The sequence below is a fragment of the Carya illinoinensis genome, chromosome 16, assembly GCF_018687715.1.
Source record: "Carya illinoinensis cultivar Pawnee chromosome 16, C.illinoinensisPawnee_v1, whole genome shotgun sequence".
Taxonomy (NCBI): Eukaryota; Viridiplantae; Streptophyta; class Magnoliopsida; order Fagales; family Juglandaceae; genus Carya; species Carya illinoinensis.
The window spans coordinates 13,372,898-13,396,614 of NC_056767.1; the positions used below are offsets into that span (position 1 = coordinate 13,372,898).

Sequence of the window (23,717 nt, forward strand, 5' to 3'; positions counted from 1 at the left end):
TACCTTATTGACCATCAATTTTACCATACAATGTATAATACTAGGCAACTGCCTCACATTTATTTCATGTAGGCCCTATGCTGCAAGATATAAATGCAGATACAAAAACAAGCCATGGCTCCCCTTCCCCTCCCCCCACATGCATTCTTTGCCCTCTTGTCCAAATGGTAGATTTGTTTCCCACATCTTAGTTCACTCACCTTGACCATTCCATTTCTGAATGGGATCAAGGTTTCTTATCCTGCTAGTTCTGTTCTTTCTGTTCAAGAGTAAGTTTTCCATTTACTTTCATTTTTACCCAGTGAAACTGATAATTTTGTTGAGTTTTTCTAAGTATTCAAAACTTTTGTTTTTTGCAGGCTCTCTTTCGATCAGATCACTTAAAGTAGCTACTAGGTGTGATTAAATCATTGATAGAAGACCATGCTAATGATTTTGTAATTCATATCTTATAATTTTGTATTTTGTAATACAATGTGTAAATAACAAAATATTTTTTTATTTTTATATATTTTTATTATTTTGGAAAATGTTAGTATTATGCTTTTTAATGATTTAGAAAAACTTTTCACATAATATAGGCTTTTATTAAATAAAAATATGATTCAATACATTTTCTTAATTTTAAAAATAAATATAAGAGAATTATGCTTTGCAAGATTTTTATATAAATATAGATTTTTATTAATATTCGATGTGATGTTTGAAGAAAAAAAGATAAAACAATAGGTTTTTATTTTTATTTAAATTAAAAAAAAAGGGGGGGCTTCGAAACAGATTTTTTTTTAATAAAAAAAATTCGGGGAATTTTTAAATTTTTGAAACCTAGGTTTCGCCCAAATCCAATTAAATATATCCGAATCAAAATACGACCCGGATTTAAAATGTGAGTTTCAAGTTGGATATATCCAAATTTCCAATTCAGAATTCGGATAAACGGTCTTAAGAATTGGTGGTGTACATTCTCCTTTTCAAAATTCTCCATTAATGAACAGTAAAAACAAAGTAGCGTCTGCGAAATATATTTATTGAGGTTGGTGGTTGATGCCAGTTTTTACAGGTGGAAGGCTGCAGTTGGGACGACATTGACATGTGAAAGATGGAAATCAGAGCTCTGAGTGGGAAATGAATTAAAATTTGGTTATTTTGGGGACACACGCCATACCTGACCTCAATGGACCCCCCCACCAACCACATCCCATTCCCATCAATGGTCTCCCACTTTTCTATTGCGTGACGCATCAAATTCTCTTCCCTTTGAAAATCTGCGTTACATTTTGAGGCGATCTGATTGAGATGTGATGTGAAGGTATGAAATAGATTTAAATATTATAAATATTCTTTATAAAAAAAATATAATATTCTAATAAAAATAAACAAATAATAGTTATTTGCATTGCATTCAATCATTTTTTTATATAAATATATACTATTTTTTAACAGCTGTACTACCATGCTGCCCTGATTGTCATAAGTTAAATTCATTTTTTTTTCTTTTTCATAATTTAAATTAAAAAAATAATTTTTTAATAAATGATCACTTGAAACAGTATATTAGAGAAGGCATAATAGTATTTTCTTTTTTTTTAACCAATCTAATTAGGTCATTGATTGAATTGAATCAAATTAAATTAATATAAAAGTTGAATAAAATATTATTATAATATTATTTATTATTATTATTATTTTAAAATTTAAAAAAATTAAATTATTTATTATATTTTATATTAAAAAATAAAAAAATTATAATAATTAAATAAAATAAATTAAAATGAAGTGGGAAAAGTTGAGTAACGAAATGCAGGCCGAGAGCTCCATCGCTCCGCTGGACTGAAAGATTCGAACCAGTACGTGGATGATTTCATTCCGATTTCTGAGACAAAGGTTAGTTGGTGGCCTTTGTCGGCACCGCAGCTTTTGATTTTTCTGCAGATTCTGCAGACATATCTGCACCATTTCTCCCTGTGCTAGTGGGACCGATGGTCCCGACCGATGCTTAGCTATACAGTGTATTTTTAATTACTTTTTTAATATTTTTAAATATATTTTTTTCATATAAAAAATACATAAATTTAATAATATTAATTTTCTAAACCATTAAAAAAAATAAAGATAGAATCGATCAAAACAATCGATACATTATGACTCATTGAGGAAGGATAATAATCATTTCACACCATACATTATGTATATATATTAAAAAATTATTATTTTATTATTTTTAAACTAATTAAATTGTTCTATTTATTTTTTATATACCACATATTTTTTATAAGAAAAAAAAATTAAAAGAGTAAATTTCTCTTAGAGATATCATTACTTTCCCATTTATGTGATTTTAGTAGGTAAAGATTAAATTTTTAAATTTAAAACATTGAATTTATAAATTAATGTGAATAGATGTAATATATAAAATTATTTTTATTATAAAATAGATATAATATATATTATATAAAATTACGTCAATTTATTTGTTTACTTTTATAAAAAGAAATTGTGACCATTATAACACTTTTATTTATATTAAGAAAATAAAATACTTACAATTAGTCTACAACTATACTTAAAATGAAGGGTAGTCATGTAAAATTAAAATTATTTTTTATAAAATGATATTATTATATTAATTGATTTAAAATGAATTATAAACTAAATATAAAAAAATGAGTAGTGCTAGGCTATTGCCCAGTAATGACCACTGGGTGTGCTGCCTAACACAAATGTCTTTGTTTATTTTTTCTTCTTTTATTTCTCATATTTTTTTACATATTTAAATATTTTTAAAAAATAAAAAAATACACTAATATACTAAAAATCACTTCTTTAATTATTAAGTAAAAATATATTAAATTGATGAGCTGTAAAATAGAGCAGTACACTTGAGGCGGCTTACTACAATTTCTCTCAAAAAAAAAAAATTGTAGATATATCGTAATCCTTTATCTATCCAATGAAAAAAAACCATGAATTTTTCTTTTCTTTTTTCTTTTTTATTTAAGGAATGATTTTCATATATATATATATATATATATATCAAATTTGACAACATCTTCCTTTCAACTATAAAATAAACAAAAAATCTAATTGTATATTTATTTTTTAACTCACCTAATACATCGCTATAATGGATCTCTTAATAATATGAATGTATAAAGGATAGAAAGGATTGTTTGTCAATTAAGCAACAAAAATTACAAAACTCGTGAGAGATTTCCACATCTTGTTATCACCTTTCAATAAGTGCTAAACTGTTGCTTGTTTAAAAAATTAAAGTTTACGATGTAATTAGTGAAATGTAGTTTTAATTCAACTCAAGATGTTTACTCTATTATAGACTGTTAAACCACTACTTATTTGAAAAGTTTAAATGAATAAAAATATATAAACTTAATTAATTGTTTTATGTCATTAACACATAGTTCATCATATCAAGCGTTATTTTCTTCTGTAGATCCCAAAGCGTGAACATCTTCCATTAAGGGATGTTTGGAAAATGAGATGAGATATAAAATCTGTTAATAGTAATTAAATGGTTTGAATTAAGATATCTTATTAGGTTTTAAGAAAGAAGAGATAAAAATTTAAATAAAAATTATAAAGTTATAATATTGTTATAATATAATTTTTTAACATAATCTTTTATTTTGAAATTTTAAAAAATTGTATTATTTTATGTGTTTTGTTTAAAACTTTGCGAAATATAAAATGATTAGATGAAATAATTAAACTTTTGAAATTAAAAAGTGTTTGTATTTAAAGGTCTGTTTAAATACTTGGAATATCTCAATATATTTGTGAATAATAGTAAAATTCTTTGAGTTAGGATATATATATATATATTTTTTTTTTGATAAACAAGAGAGAAAAAGTTGAATAAAAATATTATAAAGTTAAAAAATTGTTTGAATATTATTTTTATTTTAATATTTAAAAAAGTTGCATTGTTTTTTATGTTTTGTTTGGGAGTTTGGATTAGTTATAATGATTAGATAATTACTTAATGAAGAAGTTAAAAATTTGAAATTGAAAAGTGTTTTGTGTTTAGTGATGTTTTGAAGGTAATATCTTAGAATAATTATGTTACCAAACAGGGCCTAAGTAAAATTTGAAAATAAAATTCTAAGAAATTTCCAGCAAAGACCACATTTTTGCAGCCTTATGCACTGAGAGGATTCAAATTAGTATTATAAGTTCTTTATACACTAATAATCTAATGTTTGTTAAAAGGATCCCAAAAGTTTAATGGCCTAATGGCATATGACCTGAATTTCCAAATAAAAAATATGAATTCAAAACCCCCCGACACACCTTCTATTTATATATATATATATATATATAAGATTGTTGAAAGAACTAAAATATTTGATAAAGTAATTGTTCCGCTCCTTCTCCCTCTAATATTTCTTCGGGTATTTTATCACTATCTTCTTGACTTTTCTTTTTCTCCGTTTTTTATTAACTACTTCCATTTTCTTCTCTCTTCAATTTCTCTTTTTAAACTCCTCTTTCTCTTTTTTAATTTCTTCTCAATCTAATCCTTCTTGCATCATCTAGTTAAGTAAATAAGAGCACAGAGCACTGACATTAGATTAGTTATCTTAAAGTTAAAATTTGACTAATATGTAACTTTTTGACTTTTGATTAATGACTCCAAACTTAAACTTCACGTTGGATTAGCCATCACATTCTCTATAATAATAAAATATTATTATTTATTAAATAAATTTTTAATAGATTTATTTTTATTTCTTTAACTTTTTTATTTTTATATTCATAATCTCCAACTCTCCCCAACAAACTCCAACAATTATTTTCATTTTTATTTTCACGTGAAGTAATCTAAAAATAACATCCCAATGTGAACATCTACATATGAATACATTGTGCTCAATATAATGGTGATTTCAAGCTTTTCAATAATTCATGAGAGCATGATAATATTCTGAACTGATGCAGCATAATTGAGATAAAACAAACTAACATGCACTTAAAGCCCAAACCGAAAGCCGAAGAACCACTCCACTATCATATTGATTCCATAGTGAAGCAACACCAACCAAAACACAATCAAAAGTAAAGCAACCCCTATGAAAATAGCTCAAATAAAAGTAGATCCATTATCTTTCTGATTCTACAGGGAAGCAACATCAAGCAAACGAAAGCAAGAAAAATTCCTGATCACAAGCTACGATAGTTCAAAAAAAAAAAAATGGAGGAGAAGAAATTAGATTTGATCAAATCTCAAAAAAATGCTATTGGAACTCAAACAAATCGAGTGAAAAGGAACAAAGATCGAGTGCTAGTGCATATAATTTTACCCTATTGTTGGGATCAGATCTAGAGAAAACGATGGAGATAGAGTTACGGGAAATTGCTAAGTAGATGTAGTTACTACTGGAAAGAGACATGCAGAAGAGAAGAAGACAACTACGCAAAAGAGAGGGCGGGAGAAGAAGGAGAACGAGCTGCGGGAAGGAGAAGGGGAATGAGCTGTGCGAGACTAGGTTGGTAGGAAATAAAAAACTTCATTTGACTCAGCTACAGTTGCTATCATATATGACTTGATGGATAGATAGATATACTATAGCTAATATGGTAGATAACTTTTGTTTGACTAATCCATGTAGATGAAAATTGAGGGGCATTAGTTAAATTATAACTTTCACTGATATTTGGCTAAGCCAATGCCAGTTCTCTAAATGAATGTCAATTATTATAATATTTGGGATGTAAAAACCCAATATCTAAGGGGTAAGGAGTTCGCTCCGAACCTGAAAAACAAATCGGACCAAACTTTTGACCAGTTGGTCTCGGTCTCATAAATTATAGATTGAAAAAATTCGATCCGATCCTGATAACTTTAAATTTTGGACCGGATTGGACGAAACTCCAATATATAGTTTAAAAATATTTTTAATAATTTAATATATTATTTTTATATAATAATGATATAAGTTAATGATGTAATTTTCATCTAATTTATTATCATTGATTATGTAAAATATTTTTTTAATGAGTTAGTTATATAACTTACATTAATAATTTTCTTATTTTAATTTCGTAGTTTAAATATTTTTTTTATTAATTTATTTAAAAAAAGAGAGAAGATTAATTGGGTTGGACGAAACAGATCAATCGGACCGGATCGGTCCGATTTGGTTCCTATGAATGTTCAGTCTGGTTTGATTCCGAGAAAATGATAGATCGGTCCATCACCCCCGAATTATATCAAATTGAACCGAATTACACCTTGACCCATATCCATATTTTTGTTTGAATTGCATTCAGGCTTTTATTTGAATAAAAGTATCTATTATGATTTGTGAATAGTGATGAAATAGTTAGCAAATAGTAAGTAAATAGTAATAAATAATTTGTAATAAGTAATAAAAATTTTCTATTTATAATAATTAAATATGTGGACTTAGAGCAAACTATTCACTCAGGAAAACATATTTTATTCTTTGTGGGATTAAAATTTAAAAAAAAACAGAAAAAACTTATACACCTAACACTGCTTTACAATAAATATAATGTTCATCCATCTTCCATTAAAAATGCTCTAAAATAAAATAATGGAACAGTTTGGACGCTGCTAAATGTAGACTAGAGAGCGCTGCTACATATTTTTTTAATCATTTTAATTACTTTTTTAAAAATAATGAAATTTATAAAATTATTATAAAATGTTTTCTTAATTATTAAATAAAAAATAAATAAAAACACAATTCGACACAAAAGATAAAAATAAAATAAAAAAATTCTGTGCGAGAGTAGTATTTATCGTAGATTAAATAGCATGCTGCGTGTTACGACAGCCAAGCAAAACATTTGCGGCACATCGCCGCGTAATCGAAGGAAAAAATGACACCCACCGTACACACTTCTTGAGGATCCGACTAAATCGGCTCACAATCTGGATCCGGATCCAAGTTCAAGTCCAAACCCGCATTCTCCTTGATGCCCTCCTCCTTCCTCTTGCGTTGTTCCTCTCCTTGCACGCCATTAACTTCCTCGTGCCCCTCCCCCTCGAGATCATTTTCCATTAACTTACGCCAGTTGCCTTTGCCAGCTCTCTTGAAGTACGTAACCGCCTCGTGTATTCGCCTCAAGATCGCGAAGAACTCCTCCACCTCCTCCTCCGTCACGGCGTCTTCTCCGGCCTCCTTCTGCCTCCCGGAAACGACGTCGTATCCCGTCGAAGAATCTTCTCGGGCCCTCTTCCGCCGTCCGGAAACGACGCCGTCCACCGCCTTCCTTCTCTCCTCAATGACGGTTTTCTTGCTGCCTGCCATGCGTCCAAAGTCCACCTCAACGATCACGCTCCCACTCTTTTTTTTCTTTTTTTCTTTTTTTCTTATAACACCCGCTCTATTTTTATATAAATCGAGAATCAAGAGAGGCGCAGAGTTTTGAACTTTTTATGCTACTGGAAGGTACGATGCCGCTAGCAGCGGGCACGTCGCAGACATAATTAATTCTCGCCACGTGTTCGTTATTTGATGGGGGAGGTGACGAACTACAGATGAAGCGGCAGTAAGGATATCGTTACCCACTAGATATTTTATTCTCAAATGGGTGGAGGAGAAGGACGCGGTGGAGGTTATTGAAGTCAGGAAAAGCACGTCGGTCCTTTGATGCAACAAGACGTTCGTCTTGTGACGTCAGAGGTTCGAAAGATTTCAATTTGGAAAATAACGGGGATGCCTAATTTTTTTTTTTTTTAATTTTTTTATACAATGATTAAGAAAAGATTATTTAATAATATTGAAATTTTTTTAAAAATATTTGAAAATGTTAAAAAATATATGAAAAAGAAATTAATTAAATATTTTTTTCACAATATTTATTTAACAATTTTAAATATTTTAAAAAATCAAAAAAATTTATAATATTATTAAATAATATTTTTTTAATTACTATGTGAAAAAAAATTGGAGCGGATGTTGCATCGGGATCCAGAGGAACCCTACCATTGCCCTTTCAATTTGAATGTCTTTCTTGTGATACGTCTAATACACGTGTGTGGGTCCGAATTTTGTCTTTTTAGATCACAATGAGAAATTCTATTTGTCCCTACTTGAAACAGTGCATGTGGAAATTTTATTAAACGCCAAAAAATATTATTTTACGTAGAATACTTCTATAATTTTAAAAAAATTTTAAAATAAATTTATTTACACTTGCATTATATATAATATATCTTCGAAAATTGTACATAACATTGTCACAATCAATCAATATTCGATTAGGGTACGCACAAGTTGTTCCGTCTCTTTTATTATTTAATTATTATTATTTACTATTTAATTTTAAATTAAAAATATAAAGATATAAACTTACATAATTAATATAATCATATAAAATAATTTAAAATAAATTTAATTTTATAAAAATTGATTTAAAGAGTAAAATAACGTCACTTTTTATAAAATTGAATTTATTTTTAATTAAATTACATTGTTACATTAGTTAATTGAATTTATTATCTTGTAGATTATGTAAGAAGTCATATTCTAAGTTTTTTAATTCAGATTCAAAGACCAAGAGAAAAAAACAAATTGGGTAGTAAAATAGTATTAAGGAGGTGTAAGAGTATCATTATCGATATAGATAATTTCTACTTAGATCTTTTGTAAAAATGTAAGTTCTATTAAAAATAAATATTTTTTTACACATTTTCATAGTGGAATCTACTTTTTAAAACTTGTACAAATCATTTCTCTCTTATTTAATTTGTTAATTTTTTAGATTGATGCTATAATGCCTCCAAATATGTTTCCAAAAGTATCTAAGTATATTTCGATTTATTTTTTATTTCTTCAATATTACTGGCAGTAACTTTTTTAAATATTAAAACAGAAAAAATAAAATAAACTAGGAGACACTTTTGGGGCACACTTAAAACATAAACATATTATTAATTTTATTTTGTATAATAATAAAGTATTTTTATTTTTTATGGACTTTTTAATACTTATTTATTTATTTATTATTAATATTTTATTTTTATTTTCATAATTTTCTATAACCTATAAATCAAATGGATGCAAAGAGATGAAAATTATGGTGGGAAGCAATATTATGGTATTTATATGTACAGAGAAAATAATAGGTTTTAATTTATGGTTCGGGAGACATTTCATACAAATCTGACCAATCAGAACAAAGCCATTTCTTTTTCCCTTTGCGTCTTTTAATGCTTGGGTAAAGCGGGATGATGTTCGGCAATTTCTGAGTAAAGATGCTAGATGAATGGTCAATGAGGATGGAACAACCTTAGCAACAGTGTTAAGTATTCTATTAAAATAGGTAAATTGCGTGGTGTGAAATGGCATGATACGATGAATAGCATTCCTATTTTACTTTATAATTATACCACTCAAAACCGAATCCTAGATATCTTTATAATAAAAAATATTATTTCTTTTCTATTTCTTTATTATTTTGTTATTGTTTTTTTGGTCATATTTTACATATCTATTGGTCAAACTAGTTCCGTCGTTGGTGCCAAACCAATTTCATCGCCACCACACCTAGTTTCGTGGCCCGCCAAGGTCTGTCGACCACTAAGCTCCATCGCCACAAGAGTCCACAGTAGTGATTTAGCCACCAAATTTCACCACAGGAGTCCACAGCAATGATTTATTACTGTCGTCCACAACAGTGTGTTAGCCTTGTCCATCACCGTCGTCCGCTCTATAATCTCTATCCAGCTTTGGAACCACAACCTAGTAAGAAGAGTTTGAAGGGAGTGTGCTTTCATTGGATGTTCAGAACTGGTTTTCGTTTGAAGGGAGCGTGTTTTCGTTTGAAACATGTCATTGTCGGCAAAACATCTAGTGGCCTGCATAAATCACAAGGAAAATGATAGAGATCTGTGTCTTCTCAGACTCTATTGCTTGAACTTCATTTTTTTAAAGGCCTAGATTTGAATCGAAACTTTGGTTTTAGGAAATTTTTGGGACAATTAAGATAAAGTACTTGATGAAAGTTGACCTTACCCCATGCTCAGGATTTGGGTTTGATCATTAAAATAGATCATAAATCATGGTTTAAATCATCATCCATGCTTGCTCCATTTGAATGCTACCTTCAAGGTATTAGAATAAAACGAGAGTTTATAATCTTAAAGTCATCAAATTTTCCAGGATCTTATGCATATGTTGAAATGACCCTTGCGTGTATCTTAATGATTTTAGTACGAAAGCTTCCAAGAATCTAGTGAGTGCATAGCAAGTGGAGAGCTTGGTTTCTACAAATTGTGGGTTTCCGTTGGTGTGAGGGGAGGGCTTGGTTGCGAGGGGGAGCGTCAAGGGTAAGGGGACAACGCCGATGCAAGGGTCCATCATTGGTTTTTGGGGGGGGGGGGGGGGGGGGGGGGGCTTGTCTCCATCGTTGAGAGGGGAGAGGATTTGCTAGGGGTTTTTTTATTTTTTTTTATTTTGTTCCTGTGAAGTCTAATCTGTGGTGCACTATAGTGGAGATAAAATGGAACGCATACATGATATTTTATCATTAGAAGGTTGTTATTTGAGGATAAATAGAAGGACAGATTGAAGATTTTTTTCTTTTTATGTTGTGCTTGAATAAAGCTTAAGCTCGGGCTGTAAAGAAATAGAAGAGACTGTTCAATCAATCTATATTGAGCATTATGTCATTCCAACCAAATTATCCAACAACCCATAAAGCCTAATGAGTAAAGGCACAAATCTAGGACTCCAACCAAAATGTCCAACTTTTCTTGCATTAATTCAAGATCGGAGACGACTGACAAGTAGCTAAAAAGTAGCAAATTTCATATATAAAGAAGTAACTAATGAGATACATGAGAGGGATAGCACACCTTCCAACTTATTTATATCAGTGTCAGACCTATCTTGCAACTTCTTAGCTCCGTCGATTTGCCCCGCCCCTGTTTACTAATTTACCAAGGCTTTATTGCTGTGTCAAAGTATCCCAGTACTGTACATACAACAAACTGATGTCCAGACGACTGTCAACACCAGGAATTGAAAGTTGCATTTTGTCAAATTTTAATTATTCTAGTAAGGAGAAGTTCTTTTGATATCCCATATTGTAAGATTGAGGATAGATGGTGTATAGAATTTTACATTATTTAAAAATAAAAAATTTTTACTCTTTATAAATTTTTAATAAAGGTCCAATTGTATCATTAATTAATTCTTTTAAAATATAAATCATATAATTTAAACTTTTTATTAAGACGTTATAGTTACTCTTTACTGACTTTAAGCATCATAGTCTTTGTGGGTATATAATACCGACATCCTCTTACATTTTGTAGGTGAACAATTACGTTTGGGTAGAAAGACACGTCCTTAATACAGTAATATATTTATGATAATTGTTTCTTGTTAAAAATCTACATTAAAATCAATTTTGTCGGATGTGGAGAAGAAGAAATCAAAATGTCCAGCAACTTTTCTTGCATTAATGAAAAATAAAGCCACACGTTAAAAGTAGCTAAATTTCACATATAAAGATGTAGACAAGTTAATGAGGTACATGAGAGGGAGAACAAACCTTCCAACCTATTTATATGCGTGTCAGATCTAACCAACTTCATAGCCCCGTCGATTTGCCACGCCCCTGTTTACAAATTTCCCGGTCAAAGTTTGCCTGTACCGTACATAGTACATACGGCAAACTGATCATGTCGAGACGACTGACCACAACACCCAGGAATCGAAAGTTGCATTTTGTCAAATTTTAATTATACTCGTAAGGATACGAACAGTATCAAAATATAGTTCAACAAGACGAGATCAAACCCATAAACACTTGGAGATTAATAAAATATAAGCTAAATAAATTCTAATCTAGTTTAAAAAATGAGTTCTAAAATAAAATAAGAAATTAAGAACTAAATAATTAATGAATCAAAGTAAGAAATAAACAATGTAATAAGCTAATCACATGATAAAAGAATTAAAATAAATTCTAAAGATGCAAAATAATCTAAACAATAAATAAATTATTAATGGAGAAGGAACTAAGATTTTGAAATCTACCTCATTAATTCATAGTAATATATTTATGATAATTTATAACTATAGGCAAACTAGTGCACCTGTCTTACCAGGCACTTGAGGACTAAAGGCAAGTTGCGAAGAAGACTCCTTCTAGTGTAGGAACAAATGTCATTGCAGATTAACACTGGTGTGCACCTCTTCCCAATTCTTATAAGATTAATTGGGATGCAGCTATTGATAAAGTACATTGCAAGGTGGGCATAGGGGTCATAGTCCGAAATTGGGAAGGCAGAGTTTTGGCTTCACTGAGATCATCTAGGGAATCATATCCAGATGCTCAATACGGAGAATCCATTGCAGCTCTTAAAGCCTTCATTCTGTGCCAAGAGTTAGAACTACAACAAGTGATACTTGAGGGAGATGCATCGTCAGTACTAATAAACAAGATCAATAGTCCTGAAGAGAAATAGAGTTTAGTGGGGATGATATTATAAGGAAAAATACTTGTTGCAGTCAGATGGGGAAAGCGCCACGTAGTCGGTGTCCACGTATAAAATTGAAACAGTTCATTTCATTTGTTTTTGGGTTTCCTGTCCCCTTCGTTTGCCCTTTCCCAAACCATTCCCTTAGTTCATCCTTCTCCATAATCCCCTTCATTTTCTCATCTTTGAATCCTTTCTTCCCTTCATTTTTTTCTCCTTTCCGAATCTTCTCCATCTCACTCCTGATTGTGCCCCTCCATGTTTCCATCTTCTTTTTCCCTATTCCAAACCATTCCCTTAGTTCCTGCTTCTCCATCCTCCCCTTCGTTTTCTCCTTCTCTGAATCCTCTTCTTCCCTACATTTTTTTTTTCTTTTTCGAATCTTTTCCGTCTCACTCCCAATTGTGCCCCTTCGTGTTTCCATATTCTCAAATTTCACTACATATCTAAAAAACAATTACAAATGAAGACCCTAGGCACCAACCCAGAGGCTTTGGAGTGAGCATGGACCTTCTTGCCCTCTTCAAGAGCACGATGCTGGAGACAAAGCTGAATGAGGTTTGAGTATACCGAAACAGGGGGTCGATCAATCTGGTCAAGCAACTGCATTGCTTCCCTTAAGCGCTTTTGTTCGCAGAGAATGTCAATGGCTTCTTTGAAATTCTTGTTTTTGCATAAGCGGGATATGCGAGTCTTTGTTATTGGACTTAAAGAAAGTCTTTTGAGAAATAGTTTGTTGATTCAGCTGGGTTTTCAGAAAAGAAGAAATAATTCTCCTAAAAGATAACCGAGAGAAAGAATAAAAAACTTTAAGATTAAGAAAAAATCTCATAATTGATATCAGAAAGTAGACGTAAACCCTAGCCAATAACAGCCAAAGTAAGGTCACATATGGTCAGGAAGCATGAAAGATTTTGAGGGTGAAAATTCAATCTGCGTTTATTGTTTCGAATAAATAGTTTAACAAGTACCATGCCATGAGTTATGAACCCAAACAGAGGGGGAGGACAAAAATGAAGGGGGAGGATTGAAAGTGAAGGTTGTGAACTCAGATGCAAAAACTTTTCACCAATCTGTAGAAGAACCCACGGTAAACAGATCGATTTTTGCGAACCCATGAACAGAAGCTCGCTTTCGCACGAAGAGAAGCTTGGTTTCGCACGAAGAGAAGCTCGGCACGAAGAGAAGCTCTGTTATGCATGAAGAGGAGCTCTGCGAAGATGAAGAGAAGTTGTCTGTATTGTTTTTATCTTTCCGTATTTTCTCCTTTCAATATCTGTTTAAAAAAATAAAGAAATCGGCTAACGTGGCATGCAGATTGCGCCGCGACTATGCATGTCGACTGTCCATAGCAGACTTGTATTATAAGAGATGTCAAAGACTTGATGGGGAAGGTGGCTCAATGGTTTGTGAGGCATGTCCCTAGAAACCTTAATAAAGTGGCGCAGGCAATAGCTAAGAATGCACTTGAACTCTCTGATGAGAGAATTTTATTGGAGGAAATTCCTTCTTGTATACATCTTTTGATAAATGAAAATCAATTAGACCAGTCTTTACCACAAAATAAATAAATAAATCTTGTCATCATGAAAAATATCATCCAAACCTTTTTTTTAAGAAAATTCTAACGTATATTCTTCTTCGCTTAAAGATATAAAATCAAATAATCATTTGTATCCGTTAAAATTACAAATAAACATAAGACATTAGATTTTAGTTTGAATAAAATTATGAATCGGACTCATAACTGATTAAGATTATTCTAGATAATGAGAAAAATATCATTGAGCTCATATCAAGAATTTTCTCTCTCAATTGATAGGAAGCAAGAATAACTATTCGTTGAACATAGAAATAATTGACAAAAAAATCAATCTCATAAATAATATTACTAATGTTCAATGAGGTTTTAATCTCAACCGCAATTGATTTTGGATTTTGTTTTTGTTTTTTCATTGGTTTTTTTTTGGGGGGGGGGGGGGAGAGAGAGGGACCCTGTCCGCAAGCTGAAAGATGTCCCTCTCTCTCCCCCCCCCCCCCCAAAAAAAAAAAACCTATGCATGTGCTACCACCTATACATCATGTGCAGGTAGCACATACATATTTGTGATAATGCTTTATTTAAAGGTAATAAAATTATGCACAAATTCAGCTATGATCGTTACAAGGAGAAAACATATGAAGACATCGTTATAAGAAGAAAACATGATATAGCTGTGTTGAGCAAAGACAATGAAATAGAATCATCTAAAGAAGCTATGAACTCCTCGTCGACCCCCTCATGGGTACACGGCCATTTTTGGGTCTTCAAGCTTGGCCAAAAGAGGACTTATATTAATATATATATATATATATGTATCTGCATCCCAAGAAAGAAGAAGGGATATCGACCAAATAACCTTAGTTTCTTCTTTTCCTTTCTCTCCTTTTTCAATTTGCAGTATAACAACGACATTTGAGATTTAGCAAGTATTATACAGTCAAGACCACAGCTATTGGCATGCATTCATCTCAGCTTGATACGGTTATGGAGGGGGAAAAAAGAGATTGGAGTCTTCGCCCCACCAAAGAACAAACTTGTCCCATGAGGTGAATCCATCCATGAATTCTAAGTTTGAGGAAAAACGAGACTCAAGTTTGAGCTTTTGCGAAGAATAATGATACACACAAATCACATTTCACAATATATTTCATAACAATATTTTAATAAGAGAGTATATATTTGTATAAAATGATATTATTTTTACAAATTGCACGTACTTATTAAAATTTAAATACGTATATAAAAAGTAATAGACGCCAATATACTCTTGATGCTGAACTTAATGCAATGGCGCACAGTTTGAGCATAAATTCCCAAACTTCAAACCATCACCAACTAGGCCACTCAACATCCAAATGTGGGCCATTTTCAATAAATATTGCTTGTAACGTTTGTTTAATGTCTGTTAATGGTGATTGTAACGTTGGATTTATTGTTGGCCATTGAGTTTTTTTTTTTTTCAAAGTTGATCAGTTTTTTCAAATAAAAAGATTTATGGTTGATAACGTTGGTCAATGTCTTCTAACCGTGTCGTTAGTTTCTCACTCGGAAAATGCTTTGTGTCTCCACAATGGGTCCTGATTGTCTCATTTTTACTTAATGATTAAATAAATATTTTTTAATGATGTTGTAATTTTTTTAAAAATGTTTAAAGAGATTAAATAATGCATAAAAAAGGGCCAAACGGCCTTCTCGGTGACTTTTCTCTTGCTACACTCTTGGTGGGTATAACAGTGTCCTCACTCAGCTGATTTCGAGCTCCAAGCGGTTTATATATGTTATATTGGGACGCTAATACTATATATGCCGTCCATGCAAGGGTGGCAACTGGGCCGTGTGCTCTTAGTGTAAATTGTATTTTTTTTAATTTTTATTGTTTTTCTTTTCTATATTTCTTAAACATATTTTAATATTTTAAAAAAATTAAAAAAATATACCAATAAAGTAATAGTCACGGTAACCATTAAGCAAAAAAAATTAAATATATAAACAGTACTCCAAACGAAGAATCATGAACATCATGGAAGATACTACCATTTTACTTTATATTAACGTTGGCAGCCTTGATTACTTTTATTGTCCATTGCCGGCGTTGTTTTTAAATGTCCAACCAGTCTGACATTTTAACTCCTCCAGTTTTCTGTATTAAATTTGGAGCAAGTCTTGAACGTTTATGGTATTAACTTTTGGAATCAAAGCTGGGCCACCCAAAACAAATTAAAAAAAAAAAAAAAAAAAACCTTCCATGTTTGAGAATTTTGAAAAGAAAGTTGAACGAGGAGAGTATACTTCAAGAAAGCTACATGATCCACCGAGGATGTAGCACGAGACTCGTCTCAATAAAGAGCAAAAAGTTTATTTATTTATTTCATTTATTTATTTTATATTTTTTTTAAAAAAATTCACGATATCACTAAAAACACATTTTTTAAACATTATTATTATTAGTTTTTAACGTACAAGAGAGAACATTAGAGAACAAGGGTGTATATACTTTCAAGAATTTTCCATACAAAAAGATGTGTTTTTATTAGTAAAGTTTTAAACTCAACCACTTATGCAGAGTTGATTCAAGTTATATAACGATCAGTTGAACTATTGAATCTTGGAGGAGATAGGTTAGGATTCGGTCTGTTATACCAGTTCATTAGAAGCTTTGTATATCGTAAAATGCTTGAATCTCATTCAAAAGAATTGGATTTTTGTGGCTCAGTCCAAGTTGATTTGTCTCAATTTTAATCTTATTGTAATTTTTATTTTTTTATTGTGTATTTCACCAATCCAAATAAGTTCTTATTGTTTTTCTTTTTTTAACAAAGAGAAACTGTATTTGATGGACTATACTATTTGTGGGATTTTTTTTTTCATGCTTTGGCATTGTTTGGAGTGTTCTTTCCCCCATTAATGGACTGTATAAGTTAATTGAGTTATTGAGTTAAAGACAATCGAAATTGCATCCAAGCCTGAATACCCAACCCGAGACCAACCCAAACTGTGCGGAGCCTCTCATACATAAAAGAAGGTCAATTTTTATATTGAATTTTTTGACTTAATTTATGTGATTGCATTAGTTAATTGAATTAATTTTTTTTTTGAATTATGCGAGAAGGTCACCTTCTGATATTTTTAATCCATATTCAAAGAGCAAAAAAGAAAAAAAATATCTTAATAGTAAAACTGTAGTAAAGAAAGTGTAAATATATCATTTTCCTTTCATAAAATGTACCATTCCATCTTATCCATCTAATTTTTTATTTTTATTTTTATAATTTATTTTAGCTAAAATTACATGGAGTGGAGAATATTGAAACTTTCAACTACCCAAAAACAAAGTGGTGGGCAGAGTTCAAAATTAAAATAAAGCCCAATTGGGCATAAAGAGAGAGAGAAAAAAAAAAAGGGTTTAGAAAACTGAAAAATGCTTTACGTAACCGGCTTGTGTAACCGCCGGGTAGTCGCCGGACATGTTGATTGAAATGACCGTGTTTCATGAAATATAGTAGCAGATGACACACTCTTGGATTTGGATGAGGAGCTCAAAAATATCAGTAGGGGATATAATATACCTCTTTATCCTTTCGTGAGTTCGCCGTTACCACCATTCTCCCTTCTCCTTCGATGACCCTTACCCTTCCTGAAGCCTAGAGACCTTCTTCATTTATGCATAAACCTAACCCTCATAAGCATCCACAGGTGAAAATAGGTTGGTGCTTGAATTTCTACACTAAACCAAATCAACTGGCCCTCCCCCAAGTTTAATTCTTATTGTTTCTTTGGTCCAAGAAAGCGAAGTTCTCTCTCTCTCTCTCTCTCTCTCTCTCTCTCTCTCTCTCTCTCTCTCTCTCTCTCTCTCTCTCTCTCTGTGTACACGTAAACTTTCTTTCTTAACTACACACAAACACTACCTAACAACTTGTGATGAATAGGAGCATAAGTGTTATCAAGAGTATTCTTGTGTGGTTTGATTAAAAACAAGAATATAAGTGGGTGCTAAGAGTTGCCTTTGTTAAAAGCAAAGAGGGATGTAAAGAAAAATACCGGGTTAAAGTTATCTATAAAGAAACTATGAGAGCTATAGAAACAAAAGCAACAATTAAGAAATAGAAAGAGGTATAATTCTTGTGGAGTCTTCATTTTTTCCTTTGTCATCTTCTGGTTTTCCTTTGTTACCAGTCTCTTTTGGGTTTGAGACATCGCCTTTTTCATTGAGATGGTTTTCTTTCCGTTTTTCAAAAATGCATTTTTTTTTTCTCTTTTTTCATTTTATTTTATTTTTTAATTTTTTTTCCGATGTTGCCACGTCACACACGATTACACAACGGTTCGGCATGGGCAGTTGTACTAGCAAAACTGTATAAAATTGACCCATCACATGGTCTTTTCTAGTTCTATCAAAAGACAAGTGAGTGAGGCCATAAGACATGCCCCTTCCATTCACCGTAAGGCCAAGACAACTTCTGGTACCATTTAATTTGTGGTCACTTGGTTTCGTTCTCAAGGAATTTATTGCTTTGGAGGGGACCAATTCTCTCTTGGTTTAAATGATAACACATGAACTTCAAACTATTCGATGTTATCTATGAGATGTTATCTCTTACTTTATTAATTTTATATTTTCCTCAATATTAAGATATAATATAAAAATTAAAATTGACATCTTTTCATAGTAGATTTCACATAATATCAAAGCACAAATTCTAAACTAGAATCCCGACTCTACCCTTTATTCTATTTATTAAATATCTCATGCTCCGACCTTTCTTATTAAGAAGTGTTAATTGATGATGTCAGTGTTAAAATCTATCATTTTCTATCAGTTTTAACTTATGAAATAAGTGGTGGTTTTATACACAATTCTTGGATCAGTTTTAATTTTTTAAATAATAATTTTAATAATTGATAGTTAATAAATATACTAATTTAGTAGGGTGGGAGTGTGACAAGTAGAAAGCATAATATTTGAAAAATGAAAGGAAAAAAATCTTGGAAAATTTCGTAATGGGGATAAGTTCGAGGACTTACATTTTCAAATACCTAAATAAAAATCATATTAAAAATTATATTCTATCAATATTTTAACTTTATAATATTTTTTATTCAAAATTCTCTCTATCATCCCCCAAAATCTCATAAAACATTACTCAAACTACATTTTTATTATCCATAAGATTTGGCTTTATCCATTCATTGGTTTAACATAACCAACTCAATACTTTTTAATTGAAAGGCACTACAAGAAATTAGCCCTTTTGCAGCGCTTAAAATCGTTGCAAATACACCGAAAAAACGCTGTAATTAATCAATTGCAGCGTTATTACCCTCCTTGCATGTTCGACAGTATAAAAGTGATATTTTTGATCAATAGCAACGTTATTGAAAAAACGCTGCAAAAGACTTCATTTGCAGCGTTTTTAAACCGCTGCAAACTCACTAATTTCACGCTGCAAAAGGCCACCCCATGTGATTGCCATGGCGCTGCATTTGATCAATTGCAGCGAAATTTATCCTTGCTATATCACTAAATATCGCTGCAATAGCCTCCAACAACAGCAGCGTTACATTTGGTTCGTTGCTTTTGTCATTTTTTGCAACACTTGAAATCGCTGCAATTGATTTATAAGCGCTGCAATTGTGTACGTCAAAAGCAACATACCGTTCTAGCGCTGCTTTTGATTGTTTTTGCAAGGACTAAAATCGCTGCAAAAAATGAAAAAGCGCTGCAAATGCGTAAAAGCAACGCTTGCTTCCTGTGTTGCATTTTGCATACTTTTCAAGGACTAAAATCGCTGCAACTGATTATTTGCAACGAATTGGGCCTATTTGCAAAGAATAAAAATCGCTGCAAATACTTAATTACAAAATTAAAAAAAAAAAATTACTACTGAAACATACAGTTTCAGTAATTTTTTTCACTTGTATTAGAAGCAAAGTTAGTAGATCAGCTAGGATTTAATTCCCTTTACTTAATAATACAAAGGATACATAGAAAATGTTCTACAAAGTACATTCAGTATACAACAAGTAGAAATATGTTCAGTACATTCAGTATACAACAAGTAGAAATATGTTCAGTACATAGCCAAGCAGAAACTTCAAGTCGATCCTAAGTGCACTTCATCACTTTCAACTAAAAGTAATTGCTCCCATATTCAAAGGCATACCTGTATATGAGTTTTCTGGAAAGACACAATACCAACTGATTAGTAGAACAAAAAACCTGGAAAGTGGAGCATGAAGTCATACAAACAGGAGAAAGCCTTATTATAGGTAAAGAATGCATGAAAACCTACTTTTCATAATAGTTGTAACACATCAGCATCAATCTAATTTACTAATCTCAAAATAGAACTTCATTCAAGTAAAGTACAACTTTAGAATCAAACCTTTTTTTATTAAAATTCTGGAAAAATGTGTATTGTTAACACTAGAAGCTCATCAATAACTGTCCAAACCAAAACTCCTATACAAATTTACAAACAATTTGCTCGGATATTTATTTAGGTCTCCACTGCTTTCAAACTACACTTTTATGATCAAAGTAGAGATAATTATCCATAGGACTTGCAGCAACCAATCTAAATATATATAGATTAAGCAAAAACACAAAGCATTACTTGACTAAAAAACCAGTACTTCCAAACTTATATCAAAAGTTTTGTAGAGGATTAAAAACTATTATTTACATAGCTGAACCAGGAAGTCGTTGTCATCATCCCTGAGAACATCACAATAAGAAATAATTAGCATATTGAGGACAGTGTTGGGTAAAGGATTAGTAATCTCACACAGAAACATAGACAAAAGCAAATAAAATAAAGTGTTGCAACAAAGTAATTGCACTTTACTGCACTTGTCACAGATTCTTAGGTTAGAAAACAAGGCAGATATTGAACCACCCTGTTCTCTAATGAAATTAAAGTCAAACTCAAAGAAGACAATCACCTGAAATTAATTGAAAGCAACAGGTAATATGTGAATATTTGAAACTTCGCTCATTGATGCATCTCTAAGGAAGGTAAGTCAAGTGCCATGATATCACTAAGATTCCAACTACAGAGAGGGTGACATACCACTAATATGTGAATATTTTCTTTTGTCAATTTTAGATAAGCAAAAGTAAAACTGAATATATATATATAAAATATATATATATATATATATATATATATATATATATATATATATATATATATATATAAGTATATGAGCATGCATGCATTATTGTTGTTTTCAGTAGTTTAATTATAAATTATCTATAGCAAGGATTATTAGCTTTAATTACTTGTAAAATGTGAAACAAAACTGATCTTTGTTGAGGGAATTGAGTGTATTGATGCAACTAATGCATGTTCAGCTTAAACAAGTACCAATCATCTTGAGGATTACAATAATTCTTAAGTATTGATTGAAACTGATGCAAAACAAACGAAACTAAATTTGTTTGTAAATTGCCTCTAAGTCTCGTCTCGTACATGTACATGTTATACACACATTCAGAAGTTCTATAAGAGAATTTGATAGCAAGCAAACAAAGCTCACTGTTTCTCATTCATGACAAGCAAAACCTCCCCACCATTATCAATGATAGCAACCAAACAAAGTTCTATAAGAAACCAGCACAATAGAGGGAATAAAAATTCTGTATTCCAGGATATCAGATATATGAGATATAAATCCTTAACAACAAAGTAATCATAGTGTTGCACCAAGGCAAGAAAGTCAAACACCTGAAGGTTGTTTTGCTTTATTTAGTTACAGATTCTCTTTACAGTATCAGCTCGTGATAATTCACTTTCCCCAATACCAAAGAACTTCACAAGGGCATCCGAAAGTTGAAGAGGAGCAAGAAAACCTGATTTCCCTCCCTTCTGCCTTTTCTCCTTCCTTTTTGGCTCATCTTGATCTGAAATCGAGATCAAGATAGGTATATAAAAAGAATGCCATAATGTGACAAGTAATTGACTAGTATATGCTGTTTAGAGATAAATAAATTCATTCCAATAACCTAAATACTTTTTTCTCGTTGAATCTAGTCAAATTCACAAGTGCTACAAACCCTAGTGGATTTGCGCACCCAGCGAAGCTTTTATCAAATAGATTCCCACTACGCTAAAAGACCTAGTTTAATACATATTTAAATGAGTACTTAGATGTGAAACACACATAGTAAACATAAATTTTGAACTAAGCTGAAGCTGTACCACCATCATCAAGGATTCAACATGCAATAGGTGAGGATAAGGCCATTGCTACTCCAACTATCAACTCAAAGCAGCATTTACAACAAAGCATTATAATATAATCTATACAAGGAATTAAATGATCTTACCTTCTTCTCTTTCTTGTTTCCACTGCTTGTCCGTCTGTGTTGATTTGACTGGCACAACTATATCAAAAAAGATAGCGGAAGAACATTTCAAGAATTTACATGAGGCGGAAACTAGAAGATAGATGATAGTGTGAGGTAGCAATTGACATAACAAAGCATCAACAAGACATGATGGGATCATCAAAGCTGTTAATTACACAATCCTTCTCAAAGGACCACAATTTTTTTTTTTTTTTTTTTTTGGAAATGACGTGGCTGGGAGTAGATCAACATTAAATAGACATTATGCATGTATTTGTACATTAATCTTCATAAGCTAAAATAAACATTAAATAGAAATTATAGTATTATATAAACCAGGTAGTTTCATCAATCCACTCACTCAAAGAGGTTTAAAGGTGTTTCAGGTAAATCAAGAACCACTGATCTGGTACATGAGAAATGTTGGTAATCCTGCAGATCAATTGAAAAATTAATTATGACAAGGAAAACAAAGATATAATAATGTTTGTACTAGCTAGGGTAATGCTAGAATGCCACTTGTAAAGAGATAAAATTAGATAAATACCGTTCTTGAAAGCAATGAATAAAGTTGTTTACTTGAGGTTTTCCTCATGAGGTATGTATGAATTTGTAGTTGTTTACTTCTTATCTTATTATATATTCGTGAAAAAGAAAGAAAGAAAGCAATGAATGAAGAGCATGTCCAAACTCATGAAAAAGAGTTTCTACTTCCTAGTGGTTAAGCCTCACGGTTGATGGATTACATGAACCAGAAAAATGGCAAACAAGTGGTATAACCTGCAGTGTCAGGAAAACCAAAGCTAATTGTGATAACTTTTTTTTATCAGTAAAGCTAGATAACTAAATTATAACAAAAGATCATTCATCAGGTTTATACATTAAAAAGAAATTATGAATCCTAAATCATATCAAACAAAAATGTTTTCCTGTACAAGGTAACTGATTGAGACAGGGAGTACCAGAGCTATCATATGAGGCCAGAAATTCTTAGGTTAAAATTGAAGATTTCGATAAAACTAGAAATTTAGAAAGTAAGAGTAACAACACAAACAATTCTAAAACAAATTTCAAAATAAATTAACAATTTCCAGACATTACATAGACAATCAAAAAGTTACCCAATACATGAAAAATTAGATGGCAAAAATTTTCTCACCAACCGAACAAACCTTTGTAAGAAGAAATGGGTTTAGGAAAAGGTACCTAAAAGAGATTGTTGAGCGAGTGCAAAAGGCAGAACTATAATATTTTCCGCTCATGATCAATTTGCGTATTCTCGGAAGCCATCTTCAATTTCTCCGATTCTTACAGACTACGAGTCTTATGTGCAACAAAAGGAAGAA

The 23,717-nt window shown here is 31.4% G+C and overlaps 1 protein-coding gene across 1 annotated transcript; it reads right to left on the minus strand.

Moving 5' to 3' along the window:
• Positions 1 to 6,899: 6,899 nt before the first annotated feature.
• On the minus strand, positions 6,900 to 7,295 carry LOC122298840 (protein NIM1-INTERACTING 2). Its single transcript, XM_043108687.1, has one exon. The coding sequence runs from the start codon at positions 7,293 to 7,295 to the stop codon at positions 6,900 to 6,902; it is 396 nt and encodes a 131-aa protein (XP_042964621.1).
• Between the last annotated feature and the right edge of the window lie 16,422 nt (positions 7,296 to 23,717).